Source organism: Chiloscyllium punctatum, chromosome 39, assembly GCF_047496795.1.
Source record: "Chiloscyllium punctatum isolate Juve2018m chromosome 39, sChiPun1.3, whole genome shotgun sequence".
In the NCBI taxonomy this organism is placed as follows: Eukaryota; Metazoa; Chordata; class Chondrichthyes; order Orectolobiformes; family Hemiscylliidae; genus Chiloscyllium; species Chiloscyllium punctatum.
Genome location: NC_092777.1, coordinates 8,942,091 through 8,969,760, shown reverse-complemented (window position 1 = coordinate 8,969,760; position 27,670 = coordinate 8,942,091). Strand labels below are relative to the sequence as shown.

Genomic DNA, 27,670 nt, shown 5'->3' with positions numbered 1-27,670 from the left:
AAATATTTATTGCAAAATGGATAAACCATAGAGAAGAGGCAACTCCTTAAATGCATTACAGTTTTAGAATGATTCAAAGTTTAAATGCTTTAACATTTAACTCAATTCTCTTTCCTTTTCACTTTGCTCCTATCATCAAGTGACTTACTTTGTTTTTTTTATATAAAGCCAATCTGTTCAGACAGGTTATGATATGCATTCAGACCAGGTCGGACTCCTGGCCCAGAGGTAGAGACACTAACATTGGGCTTTTCTGGCACATTCTCATGAATTACTGACAACCTTTTGTATGTTATATGCATTACCAGTTACATTCATACGCAGGTGGGAGGCATTACAAGGCTATTTGACCAAAGAGAGCATCACGACTTGTACCTGATTCCATTCACGGCTATCATTCACTTCTGGAGTAAGAAGTGGTCAGGAGTGACCAAGTTCCCCATCCCCACTGCTGAGAAAGGGGTGAAGCCTCTATTACCTGCTCTGCTGACTCCATATCAACTAAGAATCAGAACTAGCACCTGGGACATGTGATCCAAGGGAGTGATTTGGGCATCCTTCCTATGCATTGAATGTGGAAACTCCACAGCTGTGTAAAACTGACCAAGAAAATAAATAGTTGACAGGAGTTGGCAATCTGAACATCATCAGTGCAAAATTCTCAAACTCCACATGTTTATGTCCATATATATTTATACTTTAGCATTTTTACATAAAAATGAAGCCAAATGGATACACAGGTTACCAAATATATGCATTGCTTTAGAAAAATAAATATTAAATTAATTTTTAAATAGGGCTGTAATTGCACCCTAGTTCCCATTCCATTGCTGGCTGTGTTCAGGAGTTAAATGAGAACAGTAGCAACTTTATTCTCTCCATTTAAAGTAACAGATAAATGCTGTTGAATTCTCCTGGTGTTTTATACTTCATAAACAGCTATCAATAGGTTGTTCAGTCAGCTGCACTCATACCTTCGTGACACAGATCCAATAAGTGCAACGATTCTCTGTGCAACTGGATGGAGTGGAAGGGATTCTAAAGGAACATCATCGTTCCCAATGAATTGCAAGAACCCACAATAAAAATATAAACCACTGCGAAGTTGGGGCAGTCAGTCAAAAGTAGATCAGTTGGTTCTCATTGTGAGGGAGTTGTGTGTCTGAAGTGTCGCTGATATTCCAAATGCTCTTTATGGTTTCTAAAGATATTGCAGAAGAGTTCGTACCAGAAGAAGGTGAATCCAGTGGAGACGGCTGCTTTCAGCATACTAGGGGACAGGCCCTTGAACAATCCTCTCAGGCCCTCAGTTCGAGCCACTTGATAGGCACAGTCCAGGAAACCATTGTAGGTCTGTACCTGGAACACAGAAACCGCAAAGAGATTAATGTCTGCACCTTCATCCTCACCCTCAAATCACCAAACCGGCCATCCATCCTGGCACTGCCCTCTGTCCTATTCCCCAGCTGACTAACTACAAGCTTTTTCCCAGTTGTGTCTCACTATCTGAAAAGTTTAATTTTCAGCCCTCCAGACGCAGTTCATTAGTTAAACCAACCTCCATGCATGCATTTAGACAGCAAATTGCTGCAGGCAGTATGATTGAGGGAAACTCCACAACTGATCTTGCTTTCATTTGTTACCCACACAGCTCCACTTTCCAGCAAATGGCATCACAGTAAGATTTCTGCTTTCTCTTTTTAATCACCCAAAATGCCCAGGTCCAGGGGTGGGGGGGGTGGAATCCTGATATATGGCATAAGCAGCATTAGCAATATTGATACAGGTACATTTAAACCTGGCATCCTGTTGTGTGTGTCATGGAGCATATGTTTCCTTCCGATCATTTATTGATGTGCCCCCAATAGTATTGAGAGAGTGGAATTTTGCCACTATGAACACCAGCCACATTGGCCACCTGATTGTCATTCCATATTTTCAGACATGTGTAAATCAATTACAATTAGATCTTCCAAAGCTTTCCAGAGGTATGACTCCCTGACATAATCAGAAGTCATGACACCAGGTTATAGTCCAACGGGTTTATTTTTAACCACAAGCTTTCAGAGTGTTGTCCCTTCGTCAGGTGAAGTGAAGGGGCAGCGCTTTGAAAGCTTGAGATTTCAAATAAACCCACTGGACTATAACCTGGTGACATGTGACTTCTGACCTTGTCCATCCTAGTCCAACACTGGCACCTCCACATCCTAACAGAACAGCATGGGGGAACAAGGCAGAGGTAGTGAAAGAGCTGGAAAAGCGCAGCAGTTCAGGTGGCATTTGAGGAGCAGGAGAAATTGACATTTCGGGTATAAGCCCTTCTTCAGGAAGCCTGAAAAAGGGCTTATGCCCGAAACGTCGATAAGATTCCTGAGAAAGGGCTTATGCCCGAAACGTCGATTCTCCTGCTCCTTGGATGCTGCCTGACCTGCTGCGCTTTTCCAGGAACACATTTTTCAGCTCTGATCTCCAGCATCTGCAATCCTCACTTTCTCCTAGAGGTAGTGAAAGAGCAAGACATTATATACGTGATCCTGTTCATCACACCATCTTCATCCCCTGTGACTCCACTGGCTCCAGGTGAGTGGGTCCTATCTGGTTCTGTTCTTAATTTCCAGCAGGAAATGTCCTGAAAATGACATCACGTCTTTCTGCCTCTAGAGGGATTGGTTATTCCCCCCCAATCTCAAATACTGCACTTCAGCAACGTACTCCAAACAGCAGATCAGATTGCAATGCATGTTGATGACACATCGCTCTTGTTTGCATTGCTTCATCATGCCAAATACTGGATAAACAAAACAATTCCCTCCTTTAAAAGGTGAGGGGAAAAGATTTAAAAGGGACCTAAGGGAGCAGCTTTTTCACACAAAGGGTGGTGCGTGTGTGGAATGAGCTACCAGAGGAAGTGGAGGAGGCTGGTACAATTGTAGCATTTAATAGGATATATGAATTGGATGGGTTTACAGGGAAATGGGTCAAATGCTGGCAAATGGGACTAGATGAGGTTGGGATATCTGGTCAGCACAGACGATCTGGACCGAAGGGTCAGTTTCTGTGCTGTACATCTCTATGACTTTATACCATTGAGGTTTTTGACCCCTTCTTCAAACTCTATCCCCAAGCCACTTCACACTGGCTACTGTCTGACACTGTTTACAGCCTTATGTCTGATCTAATTAAGAAAAGTTTTCCAATGGACGAAGGAGTGGCAGATGGAGTTTAATTTAGATAAATTCAAAGTGCTGTGTTTTGGAAAAGCAAATCAGGGCAGGACTTATACATTTAATGTTAAGATCATGAGGAGTGTTGCTAAACAAAGAGACCTCAGAGTACAAGTTCATAATTCCTTGAAAGCGGAATCACAGGTAGCAGAACAGCGAAGGTGGCATTTGGTACGCTTGCCTTTATTGGTTAGTGCATGGAATATAGGAGTTAGGAGGTTGTGTTGCAGCTGTACAGGACATTGGTTAGGCCACTTTTTGGAGTACTGCGTGCAATTCTGGTCTCCCTGCCGACAGGAAGGATGTTGTGAAGGCCTCATTTCTGATGAAAAGCTTATGTCCAAAACATCAATTTTCCAGCTCCTCAGATGCTGCCTGACCAGCTGTGCTTTTCCAGCACCACACTCTCGACTCTGATCTCCAGCACCTGCAATCCTCACTTTTTCCTAGTTGAATAACCAAGGTTTTTTCCCTGGGGTGGGAGAGTCAAAAATAGAGGGCATTCGTTTAAGGTGACAGGAGTAAGATCTAAAAGAAATCTAAGGGGTAACTTTTTCCACGCATGTATGGATGAGCTGCTGGGAGAAGTGGAAGCTGGTACAATTACAACATTTAAAAAAATCTGAAAGGGTGTAAGAATAGAAAGGACTTAAAAGGGAAATGGGTCTAGATTTATTAAGGCTGTGGTCTGCATGGACAAGTTGGACCAAAGAGTCTGTTTCTGTGTCATCTCTCTATGACTCTACATCCCTAAACCTCCCCACAATACCCACGTCCTGGTTTAACTAGTTTTGAGATCTTACCTATGGTTTTATTACCACAAGAATTCACTGTACTTATAACTGTCCTCCCATTTTCCACTCCCTGAAAACTTCAACTCATTCAAAACTCTCATAAGGAAAGGGTTAAGAGACTGGCTTACAGCTGTGCTCATTCTGCGAAAATGGGCTGGTGGTGATCGGAGCTGAATGGATTAGAACCATTTGAATTGAAAGAGAGGTTAATTGCAGCAAACTGATTAAAAGCTAATCATGCTATCACAGCAAGTCTAGGAAAAGTTCTCATTCTTCAGCCAATGCAAATCAAGTTGGCAATTTGCTGACTAACCACCAATCATACATCTAACTAACCAATCAGTATCCAAAAGAGCATTGAGTAGATTGTATCCTGTATTTAAACTAGAGGAAAGGGTGCACTCAGGAACAGGATACACATCAATGGGAAGAGTCCTGTTGAAACATGCAGGATCTCAATAAAGTTTGATTTTAAAATGACAGAGTCATTTCAGGTTGATCACCTGAGGGAAAAACTGTATGATTTAATTAAAACTATTTTGTTTAGAATACTCAATCTTTGAGAGATTTCATGAATTGTAATTTTTGGTCTCAAAATTTAACAAAAATGCTGCACATTTCCTAATTCTTAAAGTTCTAGTCGCACATCTCACCAGTGCTCTCTAAACTGCACTGGTTCCCTGTCACGCATTTCCTCAATTTTAAAATACTCCCTAGTCTTGAAATCCTCCACAACCTTCAGCTTTCAACTTTCCTCCATATGGCTTGTTGTGTAAACCTCACTCTCTGCAGTCCATGATTAGCAGCTCTTCATTCCGCTTGGAGCAGAAAACTGCAAAATTCTCTCCCCAAGCCTTGCCATCTCTTTCTATTCAACTCTCCTTTAAAACTGCTTCTGACTAGTACCTGGGCATCTATTCTAGTGCATTGGGTGCCCTTGTATTAAACCTTGTTCAATGACTTTCCAACGAGTTTTAATGCATTAAAGGCACTATATAAATGTAAATTGTTATTTAAGCCAGCAACAAAATTATGAAGTGGGAAGAGACAGAGGAATGAGAGCTTTCAGGCAGATCTATTCAGGTTGAATAGGTTGGGGCTATTTTCCCTGCAGTTTCAAAGGCTGAGAGTGAGCAGTTTATAAAATCATGCGGGGCATGGATAGGGTAAATAGAAGGTCTTTTGCCCGGGGAAGAGAGTCTAAACCTAGAGGGTATAGGTTTAAAGGTGAGTGTGCAAAGATTTAAAAAGGTACCTAAGGGAGAGCTTTTTCACGTAGAGGGTCGTATGTGTGCGGAATGAACTGCCAGAGGAAGTTGTGGAGGCTGTTACAATTATACCATTTAAAAGGCATCTGGATGGATGTATAAATAGGGACGGGTTTAGAGGGATACGGGCCAAATGCTGGCAAATGGGACTAGATTATTTTAAGTTAAAAAATCACAAATACCAGGTTATAGTCCAACAGGTTTATTTGGAAACACAAGACTCCTTTGGCTATAAATTCTGGTGAGCATGATCTTAACCTCCACAACTACCTGATGAAGGAGCTGCACACTGAAATCCAGTGCTTCCAAATAAACCTGTTGGACTATAACCTGGTGTTGTGTGATTTTTAACTTTGTCCACACCAGTCCAACACCAGCACCTGCAAGTCAAAATTATTTAAGGATATCTGGTCAGCTTGGACGAGTTGGACCGAAGGGTCTGTTTCCATTCTGTATAACTATGACCTCAGATGATAGGGAACAGGGATCCCACATTACAAGACTAAGCGAACTTTTACTGCTGTATTCTGATTTCTTCAGGACACATTTTAATGGTTTCCAGCTATTATTCAATCATTCAGGTGAAGCGGGAAAATGCAAACCCTTCTGTTGACCTACAGTTTGAACTTGAAACAACGGAATTGTTTGTTTGACCACTTCAGAGACAGAGACAAATGAAATTGGCAGGAAGATTGGAGTCAAACAGTTCAGGCTGGAGAAGGATAACAGATTTCCTTCCCTAAAGGGGACCCCTAAATCCTTACAGCTTTTGAATTAACCTGATAGCTTCGTGGACACTTGTACCAAAATAAAATCAGATTTTTTTTTCCCCCTAAAACCAAAATTAAAATCTCAATCTGCCATGGCACAATTTGAATATTGTTGGTATTATTACTGCAGTAACAGAAACACTGCAACTGACAAACTATTGAGTGATCAATAGAATTGAGACAATAACAATTTCACAGATAGCGTTTGTCATATGCTCAATGGCAACAACGTGTATATAACAATTACACACTACAGTTAGTTACAAGGATATCCCCGAACTACTTTGGACACGAGTAGATATACAACACCATGGCAAATCACGGAGATTGGGCCAATGTGACAGTGCCTGCCCGGTGTTATGATGGCTACTGATTCAAAAACAATTCCTGTGTACGATGAGTCAAAAACCCACAAGACCAGGGACAGACTCTTCCACAATTAAAATGGAAAGAACTGGTGTTTAACTATTCAGCTCATTAGATCCAGGAACCTCTAATCAAAAAAGATTTTCACACAGCACATAATACAGCCAAAGCAGCAAGGGGGTGCACAAGTGTGTGAAGTCCTCACCTGTCCAAAGGCCATGCGTGCCTGCTCAAATCCTTCCACCTGCAGTCTCTTCTTGAGAAGGTCAAAGGGGTATGTGAGTGTCTTACTAATGACCCCTGCACAGCTGCCACACATTAGATTCTCTACATTAACTGGCAAAAAAAGAGAGACGGTTAAGAACATGTGGCACAATTAAGCACTCTCCTTCAGTCTGAAAGCTTAGCCTAAAATCCAGGCTGACATTCCCACTGCAGTACCAGTGCAATATCCAAGACGTGATGGTAACTGCTATTGCATTTGGATGCAAAGTGTGAGGCTCCTTGGGTTCTGGGCAATATGCATTTCTTAACCAACATAGATGATCATGGTGGGCAGTGAAATTTGAATTCAATAAAAACCTGGCATCAAAAAACTAATGATAAGAAATTTAGAGTTTAAGAATCTCTAGTGTGGAAACAGGCTCTTTGCCCCAACAAGTCCACTTTGACCCGCCGAAGAGTAACCCACCCAGACCCATGACTCCTACCCTATATTTACCATTGACTAATGCACCTAACCTACATATCCCTGAACATTACGGGCAAAATAGCATGGCCAATTCACCTTAACCTGCACATCTTTGAATTGTGGGAGGAAACCGGAGCCCCCAGAGGAAACCCACACAGGGAGAATGTGCAAACGCCACACAGACAGTTGCCCAAGGCTGGAATCGAACTCAGGTCCCTGGCATGGTGAGGCAGCAGTGCTAACCACTGAGCCACCATGCTAGCTTAGGATTTTTTTCACTCAGGTGAATGAAGGAAAAGAATATCAGAGATATAAACTTCTAACAGGACTAGACAGGGTAGATTAAAAAGCACAGCAAGTCAGGCAGTATTGAGCGTTTTCGAGCATAGGCTCTTCATCAGGATTCGGGATAGACCATTTAGGATGGTGATGAGGAGACATTTCTTCACCTGTGGAATTCATTACCATACAAAGAAGTTGATGCCAAAATGCTGAAGGTATTCAAGAGACAGATAGATATAACACTTGGGCCACATCTCTTATATTTTCCAACACTTCACCCACAATTGAAGAAAGGCTCACTGGTCTATAGTTACCAGGGTTGTCTCTACTCCCCTTTTTAAACAAGGGGGCAACATTTGCTATCCTCCAATGTTCTGGCACTATTCCTGTAGACAGTGATAACATAAGGCCAAGAACTCTGCACTCTCTTCTCTGGCTTCCCAGAGAATCCTGGGATAAATCCCATTCAGCCAAGGAGACTTAGCTATTTTAACACTTTCCAGAATTGCTAATACCACCTCATGAACCTCAATCCCGTCTAGTCTAGTCACCTGTATCTCAGTATTCTCCTTGACAATATTGTCAGTATTCAGGCTAGTAGAAGACAAAAAAAAAAAAATTCATTTAGCGCTTCCCCCATCTCCTTGGACTTCACGCACAACCTCCCAGTACTATCCTTGATTGGCCCTAATCTTTCTCCAGTCATTCTTTTCTTCCTTGATATACCTATAGAAAGCTTTTGGGTTTTCCTTGATTCCTTCCACAACTTCTCATGTCCCCTCCTGCCTCTTCTTAGCTCTCTCTATAATTCTTTCCTGGCTAATTGGTAACTCAAATGCCTTAACGAGCCTTCACATCTCATCCTAACATTAACCTTCTTCTTCCACTTGACAAAAGATTCAACTTCTTAAGTAAACCACAACTCCCTCAATTGACTACTTCCTCCCTGCTTGACAGGTACATACTTATTCAAGGAACAGCAACTGTGTGTCCTTGCTAAGCTCCACATTTTAATTGTGCCCATCCCCTGCAATTTCCTTCCCCATCCTATGCATCCTTAATCACGTCATAGTTGCCTTTCCCTCAGCAAAGACTCTTGCCCTGCCTTGTATACTTTTCTCTTTCTATTGCAAAAGTAAACATAACCGAATTGTGGTCATTATTACCAGTGCTCACCTAACTCCAAATCTAAAACCTGGCCAGGTTCATTACCCAGTACCAAATCCAATGTGGCCTCGCCCCTTGTTTACTTGTCTATATACTGTGTCATGAAACCACTCTGTGGACAAAAACTGACTTATCTAAAAGTACTCAAACTATAGTATTTCCAGTCAATATTTGGAAAGTTAAAGTCTCCATAACGACTAGCCTGTTACTCTTGCTCCTATCCAGAATACATGTGAACTGTATGGACTTCAGTAAGACATTGGACAAGGTTTCTCACAGGACACTGGCTAGCAAGGTTAGATCTCACTGAATGCAGGGAGAACTAGCCATTTGGATACAGAATTGGCTTGGAGGTAGAAGACAGAGGTTTGTGATGGAGGGCTGCTTTTTAGACTGGAGGCCTGTGACCAGTGACGTGGCACAAGGATTACCGTTGGGTCAAATACTTTTTGTCATTTGCATAAAGGATTTGGATCTGAACATAGGAGATACAGTTAGTAAGCTTGCAATGACACCAAAATTGGAGGTGTAGTGGACAGCGAAGAAGATTACCTCTAAATACAATGGGATCTTGATCAGATGGGCAAATGGGATGAGGAGTGGCAAATGAAATTTAATTTAGATAAATGCAAGGCGCTGCATTTGGAAAAGGAAATCAGAACAGGACTTAATGGTATGGTCGTGGGGAGTGTTGCTGAACAAAGAAACCTTGGAATGCAGGTTCATAGTTCCTTGAAAGAATAGTTCTAGGTAGATAGGGCCGTGAAGGCAGCGTTAGGTATGCTTTCTTCTATTGGTCAGAGTACTGAGTACAGGAGTTGGGAAGTCATATTGCGGCTGTACAGGACATTGGTTAGGCCACTGTTGGAATATTGCATGCAGTTCTGGTCTCCGTCCTATCGGAAGGATGTTGTGAAACTTGAAAGGGTTCAAAAAAGATTTGTAAGCATGTTGCCAGGGTTGGAGGATTTGAGCTATAGGGAGAGGTTGAATACGCTGGGGCTGTTTTCCCTGGAGCGTCAGAGACTGAGGGGTGACCTTATAGAGGTTTACAAAATCATGAGGGGCATGGATAGGATAAAGTCTTTTCCCTGGGGTTGGGGGGAGGGGGGGTGGGGGTGGGGAGTAGATTTAAAAGGGAACCAAGGGGCACCTTGTTCATGCAGAGGGTGGTGCATGTGTGGAATGTGCTGCCAGAGGAAATGGTGGAGGCTGGTACAATTACAGCATTCAAAAGGCATCTGGATGGGTATATGAATAGGAAGGGTTGAGAGAGTTATGGGCCAAGTACTGGCAAATGGGATTAGATTACGTCTGACCTGCATAGATGAGTTGGACCGAAGGGTCTGTTTCCGTGCTGTACATAATCTGATTCTGACTCGATGACCATGAAACCATTGTTGATTGTTAGCAAAATCCCATCTGGCTGTAAGATCATAAGAAAACTGGTACAGGAGGCGGTCATTTGGCTCCTCAATCCTACTCTGCCATTCAACAGAATGAGGGCTCACAGGACATGCCCATGTCCACTTTCCTGACCTTTCCTCTTAGCCCTTGGTTTCCCAACTGATCAAGAATCTCAGCCTTAAATATACACAAAGTCTTCACCTTCACAGGTCTGAGAAGAAATCCCTCCCTTATCTCAATTCTAAATTGGCACCACCTTTTTTCTGAGACTATGCCCTCTGGGATCCTAGACAACATCCATTCAGCATTAACACAGTCAAGTTCCTTAAAAGAACCTTATGTTTCAAAGATATCACCAGTCTTTCTTCTAAACTCCAATGAGGAGAGTCTCGAGCATTTTGGCTTTTGCTCTTAAGGCAATCCCCCTATACCAGGGATCATTCTTCTCTGAACACAATGTCCTTTAGGGAAAGATATCTGCCATCCTTGCTTTGTCAGGCCTACATATGATTGTTGTGGCTCTGGAATCAATGTGGTTGACTCTTAACTACCTTCTGGACAATTAAGTATGGGGAATAAATGCTGGCCTGGTCAATGACATGCACATCCTGTTAATGAATAAACTAAAATCTGGTCGTTTATCTGATTACCATTTGGGAGTGGTTGCTATCTGCAAATTGACTGTCACGCACAACCAGAACAACAATGACATTTGTAAATTACAAAAGCAAAGACTGTGAAAAAGTATATAGTAATGCTTTGTTGCCATCTTTCAAAACTAAAAAAACACACCAACCAATACACCATAAACATTAATATGGCAATCTGGGCAAAGCTGCTGGAATAGGCTTCCCTGCAATTTCTCAGATTTAGGAGAACTCATTAGTCTACTCATCCTCAAGTGGAGCTTTATTTTGAACAGGAGCAATGTGCCCTCCTGTCGGTAGGTATGATGCTATTACCTTTAAAAGAGGCAAGTGCCAGGCGCTGGTTTCAGCACAAATAACCACAATGAGACAGTGACCTCTACACACTGCAATTGCTGTGTCAGCAACTGAGAAACCAGCATGCTTTTTACACAAATCTCTGTTTTGATTGACTGTTAAATATCTTGAGCCTCTAGTGCTCTCACAGAGTGTCCGGGCCTGCCAAAATTTCAAAAACAAAATAGGGAGATGGAGATATATGTATCTCATTATGCATGTACGTTTCAATTGAAGTTACCCAAATTAATCCTAAACTCCTGCCCTTTCACCAAATCCTTTTAAAAGTATATTCTAGTTTCTGCCTCAAATCATCCCTTACAATAAGGTTTTTCCATGTAATAAAATCTTGTATCTTAACAATAAAAAGCTTTGTATTAAATCATTCATGGGATGTGGCTATTTTACCCATCTCCAATTATCTCTCAGACTGTAATGAGCAACCATCATGACTCCATTGTAGTCTGTGGTTTATTATGCCCTAGTGCTGTTAGTTTTTAAGTGTTTAATTAGCCACTTGTTCTTCTAATGGTGATTCCCAATCTGTATCTTTTTGTTAAGGAACCTTCAACTAGTGGAAACAAGCTTACATTGTTCACCAGTTTGTCTTACCAGTGAAGCCCACATCCCAAAAACATTTAACAAAAAAAAAGTATGGTCAGGTGTGGGCAGGCAGTTGTACAGATGGACCAAAATGATCTTGCTGGATGGTAGACATGTGTTCTGAATTTACACCAGGATCAAACAGGACATTTGGTCTAACAAAGCAAGATGGAATAGGCAGTAGGAACATCAAACAGAAAAAAAAAGAACAAGCAGGAGCCGAACTCAACAATGTCACATTGTAGAAACCTTGCATGCAATTGTCACAGGATGTCAGCCAAGCAGTCAGTGTCTGTAGATTTAATTTTCAAATAGTAGTACATAGGCAAAAAGAGAGGGTAGACAGATAATAGGATCATAGCGCATTCTAAAGGTAATGCAAACTAGCTAAGGAGAAGCTATTGCATGAAAAAAAAGTGTTGGGCTGGATTAGAAATCAGGGTAATACTCCTAGGAGTATGTAAGAGATCGTAAAAGACAAATGGTCGACCAGATGAACAGAGCAGAGATGGACAGCATGATTCAATATCGAAGCAGTAACTGCCTTGAATAATTTGCATGCTGTAAGTGAGGAAGAAAGAACGTGAACAAGAGAAGCACAGGGGAGATGAGCTCAAATGGTGCTCAAGAACAATGTGGTCAACTGCATCAAGGAGGAATTGGGCAGTGTGGACGGAGGTACTGCATGCTGATGACAGGCAGCTGCTCGATCAAACACGAAGCATAATGCTGCTTCCAGTTTCATCCGTGACACTAGGCCAGCCAAGAGGGAAGAAAGTGTGGCTTTGTACATAATAAAGGCAAAATACTACAGATGCTGGAGATCTGAAATGAAAACAGAATTTGGTGGAGAAACTCAGCAGATCTGGCAGCATCTGTGGAGACAAAAACAGAATTAATGTTGAGTTCAACATGACTTCTTCAGAACTGAGTGTCCATGGCAGCTCTGCAAAGTGTCAGCCTGTCAGAAACTAAGTTTCTTCTTTGCTTACTCCTCCTCTCAACAAATGAAGGCTAATGCCTCACTACCAAATCACATTTCTACCTCCACAGAAATACTGCTCTCCTGTTTGGTTAGTGCAGTAGCCAATATCTTCACACTTCCTGCCACTGGTCACTCACCCATCCAGGCTTCACGCGATGGCACAGCCCACTCAGAGATATGCTGAAAAATGTTGTAAAAGGCAAACTGGAACCCAGCATAGGGGAAGACAGCTACAAGAGTGGGCGTGAGTCCTCGATAGAATGACAGGGGTCCTTCCTTTCTGTACATGGTGACTATTGCATGCCACAGACTTCTATAAATCTGCAAAATAGATATTAATCACACCATAGTCAAGAGTCAATCAGCATTCTAAAAGCAGCATATATGTCATTTTAAACGCAAGAGAAAGATTCAATCCATCACATCAACCCCTCATGCATAAACCTAGCTATCATTGAGCTGCTTCACAACCTAGGCAGGAGTGAAACAATTCTGTTCACTCATGTACCTTACTTTCCCTCCCATACATGTACCATATTACAGAGGAACACAAGACTACAAACAGAATAGAAAACATAAATCTAGATAATTACTTCAAATAACTAACTCAAACGTTTGTCCCTGATGTGTGCTAGAAATCAAACCTTTCTATTCTACGGGCCATTTCAAATGTATAAATAACCAAATGACTATGAGCATTATTTAGGTCAAAATACTCCAATCATGTACCAATGAATTCTTTTAAAAAATAAAAACTTGTCCTTTAACAAGTGGTAACACTATCATCTTTTGACCCAAACACATTCGTTTACTCAAATAAGACAGTGCTGCAGAAATTACATGGGTGGAAAACATGGGCAAATCTAACAAATTCAGTTGATCCCCCAAAGGGGAAACAAGGTGACTTTCTCAGTGCTTTTGAGTTGTGGTGATGGTAACAAGTTGTTGAAAGAACATTCTCAATTCAGTCATTTGTCAGTTGGAGCTTGGTCTTCATTCAAGTTAGATTCTCTTTTCCTATGTGGAGAGTGAGAAATAGAAACGTTTGGAGGCATGTATTCAATAGTCTTTTCTCAGGTCTGTGATAAACTGCAACTTGAACAATCCAAAGGCTGCTGCTCAGCAGCTTTCAACCCACAGGCAGCTGGTGCAAGCTCATCCCAACAAAGTGTCAAATCCAGCTGCTCCATAAGCTCTTGGATCTTGCGAAACCAATATATGAACAATACATTCTAACTTTGTGAATTGAAGAACAACAACCCTTTTCAACACAGCAGCGCCCAAACCTTCAATATTTTCTGTTTATATTCCAAAAAAAAGTCTTTAGAAAAGTAAACTACAAGCATTAGACAAGGCAACAAGTGTGAGTGGATATCACAACTGGAGGGTGATCAGGGTATTAGATAATTCTCTCAACAACCCAATGTCATCGGGACTCAATCTCTGCGTACGAGGACCACCACCTCCTACATAAACAGTGTCACCTGAAACTCTGATTCAAAGAATCCAAATAAATTCTTATTATACAAGGATACCTTTAAAATTAGTAGGGTATAAATATTTAAAAACAGCCCAGCCTCCTCTTTCTAACACTCAGTTGCTCAAATTTTAGACTCACTTTATTACCTCATCTAAATAAGACGACAATGTAGAAGGACTTTCAAATATGACACACTTTGGATCTAGATCTCATTGATGTCCCCACTCAAAATGTTCAATTGTCTCAGCTGAGAGTGATTAGAAACAGACACAGATTTTCTCCACTTTAAGCAAAAAAGCCTATGTAATCTAATAACTCAAGCCCCCAGGCCTGAGACAGTAGGGCAAATAATGACGGATTTAAAAAAAAAAAGGGGGTGGCTTAGAGCTCAGTGGTTAGCATTGCTGCCCCAGAGCGGCAGGGACCTGGGTTTGATTCCTGTCTGTGTGGAGGTTGCACATTCTCTGTGTCTGCGTGGGTTTCCTCCGGGTGCTCTGGTTTCATCTCAGTCCAAAGATGTGCAGGTCAGGTGAACTGGCCATGCTCAATTTCCCATAGTGTTAGATGCATTAGTCAGGGGTAAATACAGGGTTGGGGAATGGGTCTGGGTGGGTTACTGTTCAGCGGGTCAGTGTGGACTTGTTGGGCCATAGCGCATGTTCCCATACTGTAATGAATCGAATCTAATCTATAAAGGCAGTCTGCAACACCCTGGCCCCGACATTAAAAATTCTAGTCAGCCTGATAACCAGCTGTCTTGAGTTTCCTGCCTATCCTGAAAAAGTGTTAATATAATAAAGATTGGGAACAAAGAAGGAACAACTGAAAGAGAGAAAAAAAAACTAGGGATTGGGACTGATGGATAGCATTACAGTAAGAAATAGTAAGACGTTATCTGTAGTTAGAGTAATAGGGAAAGCAATAAAAGGTCTAAATTGTTTAATGTGCACTGTATGTGAATGTATCATATTTGTTAAAGCTGGTTGGTGAGCTGCAGTTGGAAATTACCAGGAAGAACCACAATGCTGAGGTGATAAAGGAGACTTGGTTCCAAGTGCAGGATGGGGTATTAAATATTTCAGGGGTTTTAAAAAAGCAGTGGTAAGTAGGGCTGGCAGCATTGCTTAAGGAAAGTAATACAACGAAAAGACAGTTTCTCTAGAGGAGTCAAGGGCACAATCTATTTGTTTGGGGCGCAGACACCATAGTGGTACAACTATGCAAAATTAGAGAATATTACGGAACCTTTATAACGGGTGGTGGGACTAAAGACTAGATTAGTAATTGTTTATAGGGAAGATTCTCTGAAATTTGATGAGGTGCTCAGGATGTTTGAAGAGTCACTGCAGGATCTGAATCTGGTGAACGAGATGGACCAAGTGGATAAAAATCAGTCAGGGAACAGTGATCATAGCATCAAAAATTTTGGTTGGCTATGGAAAAAGACAGTAATCCAGAGTAAAATGAACTAATTCAGGAAGGATCATTTTTCAGTGGATTGAGACCAAATCTGGCCCTGGTAAAGAGATATCAAAGTGGCCAATGAAACTAGATCATAATAACAGGCAATCTTTAAATGAGGAGACATCTGAGATACAAAGTAAATGGCTAAAAGAGGGAACCCAAGCCTCCTAGCTGATGAAAGAGAGATAAACAAACGAGAAGACAGGGTGCATGTGACAGAATGAGAAACAATACAGTGGATGCTGGAAATTCAAAATAAAAACAGAAAATACTAGAAAAACTCAGCAGCCTTGGCAGCACCTATGGAAAGAGAAAGAGTTAACAATCAGATCAATGAATGTTTATCAGTACTGAGAAAAATTAAAGGTGTAATAGGTTTTGAACAAAAAGAGTGGAGGGCCACAAACAAAGGAAGGTCTGAGATACAGTAGAAGACAGAATGAATATCTGAAGAGATAGTCCTTCAGGACTAGTGGGAATACTAACAGGAGAAGAAAAGGAGCAAAGAGTCAAAAGGTATTCCTGGAAAAAATGCACTGGTTTCTGGAAACAAAACAGAAAAGACAAAATATGGAGTCGTCTGCCTTCAACCTATTCCAGTAAGGTTCAACACAAGCTTGAGGAGCAGCAGCTCATCTTTCAGTGAGACACTTTACAGCCATCAAGACTTCCAGAATTCAACAATTCCAGATTGTAAACTCTGATGTTTTCTTTTTCAGTTTCAGGTTGTTTTGGCTCTTTATCTGTTCATATTCATAGACAGCCTTTGATTCTTAATCAGAATCTGGAATGGTGCCACCTAACTATGTTGTGGAAGTAGATTCAACCATAACTTTCAAAATGGAATTGGGTAATTTTTGAAGAGTAAAAAAAATGGCAGAGGCATGAGGAAAACATGGGGAAGTGGGACTAAATGAATTGGTCACAGACAGCTTGGTCATGAGGTTGTCATTCTATGATCTAACCATTCTACGATTCAAGATGATAGACACCACTGTTCCATCACTATACCTTTTACCCACATCATTCTCTACCATTCTAATACCCTCACATTGCTATTACCACTCACCTGTCCCCTTAAATGCCTAGTTTCTCACCTTTGGCTCTCCCTGTGCCACAAATCTGGTGCGGAGAGTGTCAAGTGGCTGCACAGTGACCGTAGCCGAACATGCTGCCAAGCCCCCACATACAAAGTGTGCGATGGGAATCCTCGAGTCATAAAGCATGGCATTGTGAACCAACTTGGTTAGAAATTCGAAACTCACAAACTGCAAGATGAAGGAAAAAAAACGTGCTGGAGTAAATCTAGCAACAAGATGATAATCAAAATGGAAAGAACTTGCAATCAAATCAAATGTCTTACAACCAATTTCATATTTTTGAACTAAATGTTTGACTGGAAATGCAGGGAAGAAAAGCTAATTTACACACAGCCAGTCCTAATAAAAACAGCCATATAAATCATAACCAGATAAACTGTTATAGTGGATTGAAGAAAAGATATTGGCTAGGACATTAGAGAGACCAATTCATCTTCAAATTGTGCTGTAGGTCTTTCAAGTGCACCAGATAGGCTCTTCGTTTAACATTACTTCTAAAAAACATTGCCATGTCTTAGTGTTGCACTGTTTGGAGATTAGCATCAGAATCTCAAGTGAGGTTGATACTGTCTTCTGCTAACTCAAAGATGAGAGTCCTATCACCGAACCACACGATTTAAAATAAATCCTAGAAGCATTCTTTTTAAGGATCTAATGCTCTAAAGCTACCATGGTGGAATGTGCACTCCCAGCACTGCAGGACTAATCCACAAACACATTCACTTCACTTCCACAGCCCCACTCTGTTCTCCTGTATTCTACCATCATCTTTCAGCTCAAAAAGCAGAAATATTCACAGACAAAAGTTTGAAAGTAATACATTAAAAGGTGCTCGGAGAACAATTTTGAGAGAGAGAGAGACATAATCTTGCATCACACCTGGACGGCTCCATAGGAGATAGAGAGAAGCTGGGCTGGGATGTGACCTTTCCAGAATGCCTGAAGACCCTCCTCTCTGAATATTGTGTTAGTTGCCTGGAGAATGCCATGATATTTGGCTCCTGGCTCAAACAGTGACAACTTCTCGATCTGAAGCTGAGGAAACAAAAATCAGAGGAGTAGACATGAGTACAGCTCTGAAATTAACATGCTCGGTTATGTAGATTTGAATGATACACGCATTTCATAGCATAATACATCTTTCAATTCTAAATTGCTATTTCCCCAACACAAAAGGTGCAGAGCTGAAAATGTGTTGCTGGAAAAACACAGCAGGTCAGGCAGCATCTAAGGAGCAGGAGAATCGACGTTTCGGGCATGAGCCCTTCTTCAGGAATGCCCTTCAGTCGATTCTCCTGCTCCTTAGATGCTGCCTGACCTGCTGCGCTTTTCCAGCAACACATTTTCAGCTGATCTCCAGCATCTGCAGTCCTCACTTTCCCACAAAAGGTGCAGAGACAGGGGAGTGGCATAGATCACTTGAGCCCAATTTCCAAAACTCCAAACATGAGCACTATCATTGAATGTTGAATTTAGAATCTGTCCAAGAATGGTAGACTCAGTGGGTAAGTGCCAACTGGACCAATTATAATATACTGCGGAGATCACACCATAAAGCCCTAATCACACATGTATCTCATCTCTCATCTATAACAGAGATCAGACATACACCCATTATACTACTATATGATACAGGATGAACAAGTAGTATTGGTGCCTATAATATGGACTACAGGTGGTTCTCCTATAACGCCGTAGTCTCATTCCATAAACTTCGCTTATCAATGAAGAAGGTAAATTTAGCACAGTACATTTTTAAAAAATTGTTAATGCAGGAACAGAGGATCATCATGATGCATAGGTAGACTGTTAAGTGAGCTATATCACATTCTCTCCTGATGCTCAAAACACTTTAACATCGAGCTTCTCTTCTGGTGTTATAGCCTTTCTTTTGCATTCACCACCTGCAATTTTATCATCAGGACACTTCGTGCTAACATTCTTGTCACTATGCCCCTCTATGTTTTCCAAGAAGAGGGTAATGCAGAAGTCACGGATATTTCACAGCAAACTGCTCAATGCTCAGAAAGCTGCTCTCTATACAGTACCCCTCAGAAAACTGCTCTGGTAGCAGCTGATTCGGCGCATGCACAGAACAGCGCGGAGAGTTTGGCAAAAGCGCAGAACAAAACAATCACCACTGGAATTCCCCTATTGCCAAGAGAGTTAAGCGTTTTTGAAACTCCTGGTCGTGAATTCCTCAGCGATGGTATGAGCAAATTGCACTGCCAAAGCACATGTCATTCAAGAACTACTTGTACATACATCAAATCCCACGCAGAACCAGTATTGTACAATGAAAGTCAAATTACCGATAATCAGTATACATGCACAATGAAAGTCAAATTACCGATAATCAGTATACATGCACAATGAAAGTCAAATTACTGATAATCAGTATACATGCACATATCTCATACCTAAAGTAGTTCTGCACTTCTGAATTTTCTCCTGTCTGTGAATATATTTGTCCAATGACAATCACCTGATGAAGGAGCATCACTCCGAAAGCTAGTGTGCTTCCAATTAAACCTGTTGGACTATAACCTGGTGTTGTGTGATTTTTAACTTTGTACACCCCAGTCCAACACCGGCATCTCCGAATCATAGTTATTCAGTATAAGTTAAATATGGAATGCCTATTGATTTTCTACACATGTTCGGTTAACAACGTACTCCTGTCTGGTATATGCATTTCAATTCTACATTGATATTTCCACTACACCTCTAACTGGGACCAACTACATTTACCCATTATACCAGATATTCATCCATTTCCCCTGTATATTTAAACAGCACTGAGTATATGCGCCCAGCTCACTGTACAGTTAACTGCTATTATTGAATATTTCCCTATGATCACTATTCACTGCTCAGCATTGAAATGACTCTGTATTCAGGCGTGATGGTCGGTATCTTTATGTTCCACAGATGTCTACCCCTCACTCCACTATAATCACTCAATCAACATGTCTTTCAATTCCATTTCTCCTTTGTGCTCATCTAATTTCCCCCTAAAATGTGTTTCTGCTTTTCAGCACGCTCCCTTCCTTCCTAAAAGGTAATTCTAACCGTGATAGGCCTAATGGAAACACAGTAAATTGGAATGGGGTAGGCTATTTAGCCCATCCAGTTTTCTGTGCAATTCAATGAGATCATGACCAGTCTCCATCTTCAATTTCACTTTCCTGCCTTTTCCAATAACCCTCGATTCCCATACTGGTTAAAAACCTGTCAATCTCAGCCTTTATAAACAACCCAGTCTCTACTGCTGTGGCATAGCATTCCACAGATTCACCATTCAAAAGACATTCCTCCCCATTTCTGCCTTAATAGATGGTCCCTTATTGAAGATAATGCCCTACAAGGGCAAACAACTTCTCTACATCTACCCTGTCAATCCCCCTAAGAATTTTGTATTGGTTTTTTTTAAAAAAAAAATTGGATTGCCTCTCATCCTTCTACATTCCAATGAATCCAAGCCTAATCTACTCAACGTCTCTTCATTAGACAGTCCCTCTTTATCCAGAATCAACCTTGTAAACTTTCTCTGGACTGCCTCCAATGTCATTATGTCTTTCCTAAAATAAGGGAATCTAGGCTGTTTACAGTATTCCAGGTGTGGTCTAACAAGTGCGGGAAAGTTTTAGCAAAAACCACCTTATTTTTATACTGTTTTTTTTTAAAAGGAGGGCAAACAGTTCATTTGTCTTCCTGCTGAACTCTGATAGTAGATTTTAGTGATTCATACACAAGACTCCTAAATCCCTATGCTCTCTGTAGTCTTCCTACATTTAAATAATATCCAGTTCCTCTATTCTGCCTGGTGAAATGCATAACCTTATATTTTTTCCCAAATTACACTCCATTTGCCAAATTTTTGCATACTCTCAAACTATCTTTCTGTATTCATTGTACCATTCTCATTACTTGCCTTCCCACTTTTTTTTCCCAGGTGATCCTTAAACTTGGCTACAGTACATTCACCTTCCCAACACTGGATACATGTTGCCATCCTGAAAATGCCTCCTTATCCTAACTCTTTGTCCTCTATTACAGTCAGTTCTGCTATAATGCAGAAGTTCTGTTCTCATGTCATCCCGTGTTATAAGAAAATCACATAATAGCGGTGCCCCATTTAAACTAATGGGACTAGAATCACATGATAATCAATACACACTTTAAAAGTTTGCACCTGTAGCTAGAAAATCCCATGCTGATATACTACTCCTGACACCAGGGGCTGTTATCTCATTAATAGCCCAAGGTGTGATATGTTATCAAGCAGCTTTGGATTTCCAAAAGGTATTACATCTACTGGTTCCTCTTTAAAGGAATTAACACATGGTAGATAATGAATTCTAATAAAATTGTCTCTTTCATTAAGCCATGCTGCCTCTGCTTGCTTATATTACATATTTTAAATGTTCTGAGCAAACATTTTCCCAATGACATGTTAAAATAACTGGCCTATTGTTACCAGTTTTAATCCCTTTCCATTTCTGAATGAGGGAGTAATATTCAGCTTTCACCCCTCTTCTTTCTCAATAGAGGAAAATTTTTCCAACCTAGTCAGCCTTCTTTCTGATCACATTCTTGTGAATTTTTTTTGCATCCTTACGATGCTGTACTGTGAACATTTCTGCTTATAGACCAAGTCTGGTCTAATCAAGGTAGTTTACAACTCTATGCTTCCCAGTTCATCCTTTCTGAAAACGAACCTACATGCTTTGCCTGCTTTTCTTTTAGAAACTGGCCTCATTAACGTGCCTCACTTGTTTTAGTACTTTAGTGACTGATAAATGATTAAGCACCAGATCTTTTGCTCCTCTACACTATTTGAATATTCTTATTATTGATGTTGCCTTATTCTTATCAAATGTATCATTTAACACTTACCAACAATGAATTTCAACATTTCAAAACATTCAAAAGGACCTTACAGAAATATTGCAAAACCAAGCGTGCCATTGAGCCACAAAGAAATATTAACTTGAATGGCCAAAAGATTGATAGAACACAGAACAGACCCTTCAGCCCTCAATGTTGTACCAACCTTTTATCCTACTCTAAAATCAAACTAACCTATATAACCTTTATTTTACTACCTTCCATGTGCCTGTCCAAGGGTCACTTAAATATCCCTAGTATATCTGACTCTACTACTAACGCTGACATTGCATTCCAAGCGCCCACCACTCTCTGTGTAAAGAGGCTACCTCTAACGTCTCCCCTAAATCTTCCTCCAATCACCTTAAAAATTATGCCCCTTCATGATAGCCATTTCTGCCCTGGGGGAAAAAAAAAGTCTCTGGTTATCCACTATCTATGCCTCTCACCACCTTGTATACCTCTAACAAGTCAGCTCTCATCCTTCTTCGCTCCAATGAGAAAAGCCCTAGTCCCACAACCTTTATTTAATTAGACATGTCCTCCAGACCAGGCAGCATCCTGGTAATTATCTCCTCTGCACCCTCTCTAAAGCTTCCACATCCTTCCTATAATGAGGCCACCAGAACTAGACACAAGATTCCAAATGTAGTCTATCCAAGGCTTTACAGAACTGCAGCATAACCTCACAGCTCTTAAACTAAGTCCCCCTGCTAATGAAAGCCAATACACCATATGCCTTAACAACCCTATCAACTTGGGTGGCAACTTTGAGGGATCTATGGACAAGAATTGATCATTAAGAAGTGTCTTAAAAAGGAGGGTGGGAGTGTGGCCAAACAGGCCGCTCAAAATGATAAATTTTGAATGAAGTTGATAAATTGGACAGGTACGAAAGCATGCTGGGAAATGAACCAGCCTTAACTCAAGTGATTGCATCAATCAACATGCTGCAGCTGCCCACAGACTGTTTGCAAACAAGCGGGTAGCTGCAGACCCTACAATACACACCTGAATTTGGGTTTGAATGGGACAATGAACGTCATCCTCAGGACAATCGGAAACATCAAGGTGCGTACCAGAAATGGAGGCACCTCCAGTAATGAACATTTAAGGACCATGCTGCCATCAGCATACTTGGTTGGGTCCTATCAATCAGGGTGATTGAACCTGATCAATCCATTGGAAGATAGTCAAGACCCTCCCAAAAGGACGCAAAGACTTTGGAGTATAAAAACCGCAGCAACACCTCAGGAGTAGTAACTCAAGCAGTAACTGGAGAACAATAACTTGAGAATAACCACCAAAAGAGAAGGCACCTCTGAAACCACTTCACCACTTGGAACCTGGCTAAGCTCTAGCATGGTGGCACATGATCAAAGTCAAGTTAAAACATTTATAGTGTTTATCATTAGTTCATATTGTATTTGTTATTCTAATATTAATTGTGTCAAATAAATGAATATTATTGTTTTACTATTAGTAAGAGTCGACCCACAATACTTTTGCTAGATATAAAAGAGTTCAAACACACTGTGCAGCAGGCACAATCGGAGATTTAGGGAGGAAATTCTAATTCTTGGGGCCCAGGATGCTGAATGCATTACCACCAATGGTGCAGCAATTAAAATCAGAGATACTCAACACACCACAATTCGAGGAGCACAGAAGGTTTGGGAGCTTGAGAAGTTTATAGAGACAGGGAGATGCACAGTCATTTGAGGACAAGAAAAAGAATTATAACATCAAGACTTCACTGGATTGGGAGATCAATAAACAGAGGTGATAAGTGAATGGGACTTACTGGGGAGTTAGGAACAAGTATAGTTTGGATGATATCAAGATTGTGGAAGGGAGAATCTGAGAGCAACCAGGAATGTGTTGGAACTGTGGAGTCTCAGCGTAATCCAAGAAGAACAGGAGAGTTGGCAGCTGATGAACTGAAATGGGGACAAACTCAATGTGCTAATAAGCATGGCTTAATGAGGTCGAAGACATACAAGAGAATCTAACTTGACACCAAGACTGCAAAAGAACTGGCTTATTCTCAGGCTACTGCCAGGGAGAGGACAGATTAGCAGCTAGACAACAGAATATGGAGCGAAGACCACGTTTTCCGATACTTAGAGGGAGAAAATTTCAGTTTACAGACAAACTCAGGTTCTGGAAAAGGGTCATTTGATTCTCTCCACAGATGCTGCCAGACCCGCTGAACTTTTCCAGCAGTTTCTACTTTTGTCAAATCTCACCCAGTTGCACAGCAGGAAAATAGTGTGATAGTGTGGGTTAAGTCTATAAAAGGCTGCACAGAGGTTGAAAATCTGAGCAAGGAACAAGAGTAAGCCACTCAAGCCTTTGATCCTGTTACACTGTTCAATATAATCATGGCTGACCTGACTTTAACCTCAAATCCCCTTAATAAACAAGAATCTAACTGTCTTAAAATTACTTAAATATTATGTAAACAGCCTTTGGAATTCAAAAGATATTTCCTCATCTTTGTCTTTAATAGGCAACCTTTTAATCTATGACACCTGGATATTGATTCTCTCATAACTTGAAACATCTTTTTATTATCTATCTGGCCAAGTGTGTGCAGAATCTTCTACGTTTCAATTAAGTCACCTCAATCTCTTTTAAACTCCAGACCATACAAATCTAATCTGTCTAACTTTTTCTCTAAAGCAATCCACTCATTTCAGGTGTTAGTTTAGTAAATTTTCTGAATACTTCCAACCCATTGATATGCTGAGAAGGACAAGGATAATTGTTTCTGAAGGGTCTTGAAATATTAACTCTGTTTCTCTCTCCATGGAGGCTGCCAGATCTGAATTCCAACAGCAATTTCTATTTTTGTTAGAGTCACATTAGATATCATATTACTTTTTAAATGTATGGCAAGAGCAGAAATTTGACTGGAGAGATTTAAACACAGTGTTCTGGGAGACTTGGGAGGTGACAGTATGTTCAAAGGGTTGAGACAGGAAAGACAGTTTGCAAGGACAGCTGAGTCATGAGCTATGTTTTTCATAAAACAAAATGGTATGCTGAATATAAAAATTATATTGCACTCACTAACTATACAACCATTCAGTTTTTTTCAATGCCTTCTTGATGCTTGCTGTCATCTTTCTTTCCTCTTAATTAAACTTTCCAATTGGGAATCACTCACAAAGTTTGAAACTGGAATTCAAATGCCAAAGGTAAATTGTGAACCATGGTGCCCAGCACTTGTCCATGCATATTTTAGCAGCCCTTTGTATAATTATCTTGCATTCAGCCACCCACCTTACACACTTAACTAGTATTTACTGACTCCCTCATGTATATTTACCCAGTACTCCCCTACCCACGTACTTACCAACTTCTATCCGTACATTGACCAAAAGGTGAGCTCCACCCAACTGTTATTTTAACTCTATTATATATATCACACTGTATTGAGGATATAAAACAGCCTTCCCCCTCCCATTTGTACATCTACTGCATCTGACCCTATATTTAGACACTATTTATCCAGTACCCCTGCTACTTATCTGGAATTTTCCCACCCTGTGGATTTCTCCTCCACATATTTAGGTTCCCCCCCCCCCCCCGGGACATACTGAGCCAGGATTTACCCCCGTTTACATATTTCCAAACTCCACCTTTACCTGGAACCGGATTTTGATGACATCCAGCGGGTTGATGAGTACACGGGTCAGGAGTCCGGACAAGGAGCCTGCCACTGCCACCTCCACAGGAGAAGGACTGCCTTCCCCTCGCTCAGCGAGGGGGTTATACCCGACCATGCCCGCCGCCCGCCGCCCGCCGCCCGCCGCCCGGCCTCAGGGACGGGGCTGACGGTGACACAAGGGCACGGGCCACTCCCGCTCAGACTCAACCGGAACTGATGCCATTTAACTGACGGCCGCATCCACCAATGGGTGGGGGGCGACTGTGTTGATTGACATCGCAGCCCACCACTGAGAGCCGAGCTCACTGACGGACGGCCAGTTGGTCTGCCAGGTAAAAGCAATGCCTGCAGATGCTGGAAACCAGAGTCTGGATGAAGTGGTGCTGGAAGAGCACAGCAGTTCAGGCAGATATCCACGGAGAAGCGAAATCCACGGTTCGGGGAAAAGCCCTTCATCATTGCCCGAACCGTCGATTTCGCTGCTCCTCGGATGCTGCCTGAACTGCTGTGCTCTTCCAGCACCATTAATCCAGTTAGTCTGCCCGGAAATCCCTGATCATTCGAGTGCAATCCATTTAATAAGATTAAAACTATGAACATCAATTACACTTGCGAAGTATTGCGACTGTTTCTTATCGTTTTCAAGTTACAGTCGTTTTCCTTCAGATGTCGCCAATACAATTTGTGGTATTCGCCCACCAGCACGGTCCCGTTCCGCGGATTGCAGTCTGATCCTGCCGGAGCGGCTCGGTTTTGCCAGGGCTGACTGTTTAATTTAGGGTATTTGAAGCTGTTTCTCACAGCTACGTCCGTGTGCATTGACTCATTCCCCATCCCCCTCCTCACTCCTCCTCCCAGCCTCCGTGGGGTACTGCCTTACTCCTCCCAGCCTCAGAGGGCGCTCCTGCACGACTCTTCTCGGCTTCTGAGGGCGATGTTGCACTGACACCTCCCGCCCTCAGAAGGGCGCTGCAACATCACCTTCTCCTCCTGGTCCCAGAAGTCATGGTTTGGAGATGCTGGTGTTGGACTGGGATGTACAAAGTTAAAAATCACACAACACCAGGTTTAATCGGAAGCACACTAGCTTTCAGAAGACGCTCCTTCAGCAGGTGATTGTGGAGGGCTCAAACCTAACACAGAATTTATAGCAAAAATGTACAGTGTAATGTAACTGAAATTATACATTGAAAAATTGATTGTCTGTTAAGCCTTTCATCTGTTAGAATACAGTGATAGTTTCACTTCTTTCATGTATAAATCACAAAACCCTTTTTTTTAAGTTGCATTCTCTGGTTAGCTGTTAACAATAGCGACAGCTAGACAATATGTTGAAAGCGTTAGGCCCCTGTGTTCTCTGTCTATGACCTGATGTTTAGATTGTTATCTCACTTTTTAGATTAGAACCAGAGTTTTACATAAATTCATGCAGTTTTTGAGCTCAGAGTTCTACACGAATGTATGCAGTTTTTGAGCAAAGTGCAATGTAACTCTGCAAGTACAAATTCACCACACAAAATATATGTGTGCATGTGGGTCTTTGTGTGTGTGTGTGTGTGTCTGGGGTGGGGGTTGTGAGTGTGAGAAAGTGTGTGTATTTGGGTGTGTGTGTGTAGTGAGTGCAGAGTGTCTTAAGTCTGTGTGGGGGTGTCTTTGTACCTGTGTCCGTGTGTATGTGAGAGTGTGTGTCTGTGTGTGTAGGAATAGGTGTGTGTGGAGTGCAATGGTAATCACCTGTAATGTGACATGAACCCAAGATACCGGTTGAGGCCCTCCCTATGGGTACCGAACTTAGCTATCAGCCTCTGGTCAGCCACTTTCCTCTGCTGCCTGTCCCGAAGTCCACCTTGGAGGATGGTCACCCAAAGGTCCAAGGCTGAATGTCCTGGACCACTGAAGTATGATCCCAACTGGGAGGGAACCCTCCTGTCTGTTGATTGTTGTGCAGTGCCCATTCATCCATTGTCGTAGTCTTTGCTCGGCTTCCCCAATGTACCAAGCCTCCGGGCATCCTTGCCTGCAACGTATAAGACAGATAACGTTGGCTGAGTCACATGAGTACCTGCCTTGTGCAAGGTGGGAGGTGTCCCCACACATAGATACCACTATTATGTCCACAATCTGACACGGCTTGCAGCGTCCACCGTGACAGGGTTGTATGGAGTTGTCCTGAGAGCCGGGCAGTTTGCTACGAAGAATGATCTGTGAACACCGAACAGCCATGGGGACCAAATTTGCACCCCAATATGCCAACATTTTTATGCACAGGTTCGAACAAGGTTTCTTCTCTATGCAGGATCTCCAACCAACATTATACACCAGGTACATTGATGACATTTTCTTCCTCTGGACCCATGGCGAGGAGTCACTGATAAAACTACACAGTGGTATCAACTAGTTTCATCCCACCATCAAACTCACCATGGACTACTCTCAACTATCTGTCTCATTCTTGGACACGTGGGTCTCCATCAAGGACGGACACCTCAGCACCACACTCTACCGCAAACCCACAGACAA

At 41.7% G+C, this 27,670-nt stretch overlaps 1 protein-coding gene across 2 annotated transcripts; it reads right to left on the bottom strand.

Annotated features, from left to right (window-relative positions):
* slc25a19 (solute carrier family 25 member 19) lies at positions 1 to 25,972 on the bottom strand. Of its 2 annotated transcripts, none has more exons than XM_072558134.1 (6): positions 25,850 to 25,972; positions 17,464 to 17,619; positions 16,582 to 16,752; positions 12,678 to 12,861; positions 6,628 to 6,758; positions 1 to 1,359 (listed from the first exon to the last, which is right to left on the bottom strand). In XM_072558134.1, the coding sequence occupies exons 1-6, from the start codon at positions 25,967 to 25,969 to the stop codon at positions 1,141 to 1,143; spliced, it is 981 nt and encodes a 326-aa protein (XP_072414235.1). In that variant the 5' UTR covers positions 25,970 to 25,972; the 3' UTR covers positions 1 to 1,140. The 2 variants fall into 2 exon arrangements, with proteins under 2 accessions (XP_072414235.1, XP_072414234.1); XM_072558133.1 differs by lacking the exon at positions 25,850 to 25,972 and adding an exon at positions 25,128 to 25,303.
* Positions 25,973 to 27,670: the final 1,698 nt, after the last annotated feature.